General features: G+C 43.7%; 1 protein-coding gene across 1 annotated transcript; it reads left to right on the top strand.

The window, feature by feature from the left end:
• Positions 1 to 1,366: 1,366 nt before the first annotated feature.
• Positions 1,367 to 4,923, top strand: LOC138674471 (protein kinase C delta type-like). The gene is made up of 5 exons (XM_069762309.1): positions 1,367 to 1,637; positions 1,779 to 1,972; positions 2,324 to 2,415; positions 4,451 to 4,513; positions 4,629 to 4,923. Exons 2-5 carry the CDS (start codon positions 1,940 to 1,942, stop codon positions 4,921 to 4,923), a joined length of 483 nt encoding a protein of 160 aa, XP_069618410.1. The 5' UTR covers positions 1,367 to 1,637; positions 1,779 to 1,939.

Raw genomic sequence — 4,923 nt, 5'->3', positions numbered from 1 at the left:
TTTTTTGCCGCTATCTCTGTGCATTAGGACAGGACCAGTGTGCTTTATTTCAATGTGACTCTCTAACTCCCTGTTTTAATTGTTTTTGATGCATGTCTGTTAGGTCTCGAGTTCCCGCTTCTGCACAGGGGGAATCTCGAGCCGTCTCCGCTGCGGTCCCCCATTCCTATCCAGCCGCAGTGGAGCCTGCTCAGCAGGGACGTCGGTCCCAGCGTCTTGCTCGGTCTCACTCTGTTCAGAGAGTTACTGCTGCTTCTTCAGCTCCTGCCATTAAAGTCAGTGCTGGTCAGCAGCGAGTGGACTTCTCTGGGACTAAGCCCTTGTCTGCGCACACTGAGCATGCCCAGGGCAAGATCTCCCGTTGGAGATCGAGGGTCATGTGCTCAGACTCTGCAGCGCATTCTATTGGTCCTCTTGGCAGGTCTTGGAAGGGCAAAGTTTCTGTGCCCACTTCCTGTCCTGCAACTATATAAACTGCGCATGACCGCACGGCCATGCGCTAGTGTACAATTTAATACGTGTGTTTGTTGTGAGTGCAAGTCGTTCTTTAAATACCCCTACCCTATTGTATGACTGTTCGCGTATGGTGTATGGCTGCTATCTAGCGCCCGACTAATCACTCAACGTGTCACACACGTATCAGCGTCTATTGCTGTGACCGCCAGTGCGGTGCCACGCGCCAGTGTGCGCTTCCTGACCCACGTCTGGGTGCTTTGTGGTACCTGCCAGCACGGCACAGTTCGCACTTCGGTGCTATAATTATATATTTCCTTACACACCCAGTAGCGGTGTAGTGCCAGCAAGGGTCTAATCGGACTTCAATCCCTGTTGGGGTTAAGTTCGCTGACCACTTGCTCGCGCTCTATGTGCGGTACCGCGGTCCTGTGACGCAACAGGATCGCTTTCTTCACGCTGGGTGAGGTTTAACCCACGCGTGTATACTTTTGGATACCGCCATATAGTCTGTCATTTCCTAGCAGCAGGTTTCACCTGCACGGTGGACCCCGGACTGCGAACGCATCTATATCATCTCTCTTGGTGCGTTCCGCCAGTCCTAACAATGTCTTTGTGTATCTTTTGGTATCAACAAATTCTTGTTTTTTCATACATTTAGCATTCATTGTATTATATTGGTTATTTGGTGCCTTATATGCACCACACTGCTGTTTTGTTCTCATTACAATTTTTGGGTGTACGACACAATATCCTTATTCATTATTGTTGTGGTGCCAGTTCCTCTTGGCTCCCCATAGCTGCAGGTATACAATTTGCATACCTGTGGTCACGTGCTGACGAGACGTGTACAGCCTCGCTCAATACAAGTGAATTGAGCGAGATCAGATGAATGACCACCCGCTTCTGATACTGGAGAATCCTCACTAGTCTGCAGTCACATAAAGACACTGCAGACTTGTGCCCCAAGGCCGGACAATGAAGCTCACCAACTAATGACCATTGTTTTCTAGGTGGTGCTGGCGGTAGATAAATATACCCGCCAGCAATTTGCTGTAAAAGTCATCACAAAGAGGAACCTGCTAGCTGAAGGAGAGGAGCGCGCGATGGTGGAGCGGCGTGTGTTACAACTTGCATCTGGCAGCCCCTTCCTTCTTCATGGCACATTCGCCTTTCAGACCAAGGTAAAATTGTGACCGGTTCATTAATATTGGATAAACCATAAAGTGCACTCATCTATCTGCACAAAACATATCCACATGTACATATGGTGTTAACATTTCAGCATTGAAAACATTTTAATGTCCTGCTCCTTGTATGTGTAGCTTCACCTACTGTGGGAACACTGGACAAACCCTGGGAACCAGGCAATGTGCCTAGAAATATGATGCTGTCGGGTAACTTTTTGGGTATCTTATTGAAGTCTATGGAAAATCTTGGAGTGGTCCAACTGGCTCCCAAAATCTGAAGTCATTTGTCCACCCCTATGGATGTCATTCTTAATGAGCACTTCACAATGGTGAGAAATGCAGAAGTCAACATTACAGTGAAAAGTAATGCCGTACATTTAGCCCATCACATTCTACATATGTAGATATATCTTCTATATGTGTATGCTTAGAATAACCAATAAACACATGGTAAAATGAATAAAGTATCATTATTGCTATTATTGTGTAACTATAGCTTCATGAGTAAGTGGAATACAGATCGATCACAAAAGCTATGGGATCTAAGGAAAATCCACATTTCACTCTCATCAGAATGTCCATCACTATGGAGAAGAAATATCTGATTATTGAGAGTTAGTACATGTATAGATGCTACAATGACTTTATCACACGACTGACATCTACGTCTTGTCTCACAGGAGCTTGTTCTTCTTGGAATGGAGTATGTCACCTGCGGAGAATTCCACCATCTCCTGATGAGGAAAGGATGTCTGGACGTCCCCAGTGCACGGTACAGTAGCCATAGTCTAAGCCATACAGCTATGCATTGTATAAATGAGACTGACTAGATTGATTAGATTGTTGGCCCTAAGGTCCCAATAACTTCATATCTTCCATTCACAGGGATGTTACTAGTGGAACACTTAGAAAAATATGGCTCTTTTTTTTTCCACCATAACTAGCACCACACCTGTCCACAGATTGTGTATGGTATCGCAGCTCATCCTCAATCAGTAAAGAAGATTTTTTATGAAAAAAAGGGAAAAAAATCAAAAAGTGTGTAACATATAATCCCTTAAAAAATATAAAAATTTTAATAAAAATTTAGTAAAAAATACCTTCCCAGTGCAATACAAATATACAAACAATATAGGTCTTATAAATAACCTACCAATTCCCTACACTCTCCTACTATCCCTTCCTAACAGTGGGGGTTGGCACCCTAAAAGGTACGATTGTTTGGCGCCCCCACTCCACGGCGGCTGTCCCTGACTAGCCCTGGTACACACTATTGTACTATAGGTTGGAAAACAAAAAGCAATAACAGAAACGAAGGGAAAGAACTTATCAACATATATATGTAGAGAAGAGGTTAATTCAAATCTTATGTACCCTCACTGATTATTCCGCAAAAAAATCCCAATTATATTCAAAAGGGTGTAGCACACAGGCATAGGGAATATATCTTGATATAGTTATATGTATGATCACAATACCCTTTTGGGACAACAATGACCCCAATAAAAATTTAAACAATCGGGGGCAAACAATAGGGCAAAGGACGGGTGTCCTCTAACGCTCCCAACAAAAAAACTGGACCAGCAGACAAAAACAGAGGGACTACATATGATGCTTAAATAGCATGGTTCATATAGAGACAATAAGCCACCCAGGGTCAGAATAGAAACACATAAATGTACAATTGGTAGTCATTGTTAGCAATAAAGAAGAGCCTAGCCGGGGGTTAACCCAGAGAAACAAAACTTAGCTTAAAGCCTCAACGCGTTTCCCCGTTCCTACGGTTCATCAGGAGGCGTAGAATATGGAACCAGCTATTCCATAGATGTGAGGTGCCATGATGGCGGGACAAACTTCAATCACTATAGTGATGTGACGCGTTATTTTTTAGATACATTTACACTGTAATAGTAACAGTTGTGTAACCCTAAAGGCAAGAGTAACTTAATGAGGTTGTCCACTACTTGGATAGGTCATCAATGTCTGATAGGTGTCCGTGCAACACCCGACACCCCGACAGTCGAAGAGAGAGGGTCAGGGAGCTTCAAACGTGGCAGCAATTCTGTCCAAATGAGGCTGGGTATGATGAAAACCACAGGTGGGCGCCAATCCTGCTGGTGAGAGCAGCCGTAGTAGAGAGAGAAGGATTGTATCTGGTTGGTGTGCCGTATACAATCCTTCCTTCTCTCTCCACCCCCGACTGTCAGCTCTTTACCGTGTCGGCAGTGACTGGATCTGACCAGTTACGGAACTGGACAGCAGAGTTTGATCTACTGTATAGTGGCCGCGGTCGGGGGCTGCACATCTGACCTTCATTCAGTCAATAGTGGGTAGATGTGCAGTACCCAACTGCGGACACTATACATATGCCAGGCCACTCTCCATAAAAAAAAACTAAAAATAAACAAGATGAATCGAGTTACAAATAAAAAGCTATATACTTGAAGGAGAAGAGAAAAAAAGTGATTGGTGGATATGTTGCACTTTTAAGAGTAATCGTTTTTTCTTTAATATTGAGACTGTCCATGAATACCTGTGTTCCTAGTATTCAGATGAGCAGGTCCAGGTGCAATATAACCAGTACAATATGTGCGACTGCCCTACTGGACCATAATAATAATAATAATAATATAAATATATGCATATATAGTAAACATGCCAAATTTATTATTATTTTATTTATATTTTTACAATTTATAATAAGCATAAATTCCTGAAACGTTCTGCCTGTCTAGTCTACTGAGCGGTATATATTTCTGAGTTTCTCATTCACTCACTACTATTTTCTCTTCTTTTCTTTGTGCCAGATTCTATGCCGCAGAACTTGTGTGCGGAATCCAACACCTGCATTCAAAGGGCATCATCCACCGGTAACTAGAAATCCATCTAATCCTCCAACCCCAGTGGTGCCTATAACTATACACAGCATTACTGATAATTATAGAGCGCACACTGATAAGAATCCATTTGTCTTCTTCCTCACAGAGATCTCAAGCCTTCTAACATCTTGGTGGCAGCGACGGGCCATATAAAGATTGCCGACTTCGGACTGGCACTTGAGAACATCTATGGCGACCGGACAGCCACCGAATACGCTGGGACACCAGGCTTCATGGCTCCTGAGATGCTGGCTGCGGATGAGTACAATGCTGGGGTAGACTGGTACGCATTTGGCATCATTTTAAACATTATGATTACCAGCAGGTCCAAATACCATCGAGGACTCTTCAGTGCTTCCAGCAAGGAGGCGAAGGACATCATTAAAAAGGTCAGTACATGA

This window comes from Ranitomeya imitator, chromosome 4 (assembly GCF_032444005.1).
Source record: "Ranitomeya imitator isolate aRanImi1 chromosome 4, aRanImi1.pri, whole genome shotgun sequence".
Taxonomy (NCBI): Eukaryota; Metazoa; Chordata; class Amphibia; order Anura; family Dendrobatidae; genus Ranitomeya; species Ranitomeya imitator.
The sequence above is the reverse complement of the archived record's forward strand: the minus strand, read 5'-3'. Positions and strand labels throughout refer to the sequence as shown.

Bases quoted from the DNA above. Each gene is read 5' to 3' on its own strand.
- LOC138674471 (XM_069762309.1), top strand. From the start codon at position 1,940: ATGGATGTCATTCTTAATGAGCACTTCACAATG. The intron at 1,973-2,323 runs GTGAGAAATGCA...CTTGTCTCACAG, and splicing joins TTAATGAGCACTTCACAATG to GAGCTTGTTCTTCTTGGAAT. The intron at 2,416-4,450 runs GTACAGTAGCCA...TCTTTGTGCCAG, and splicing joins CTGGACGTCCCCAGTGCACG to ATTCTATGCCGCAGAACTTG.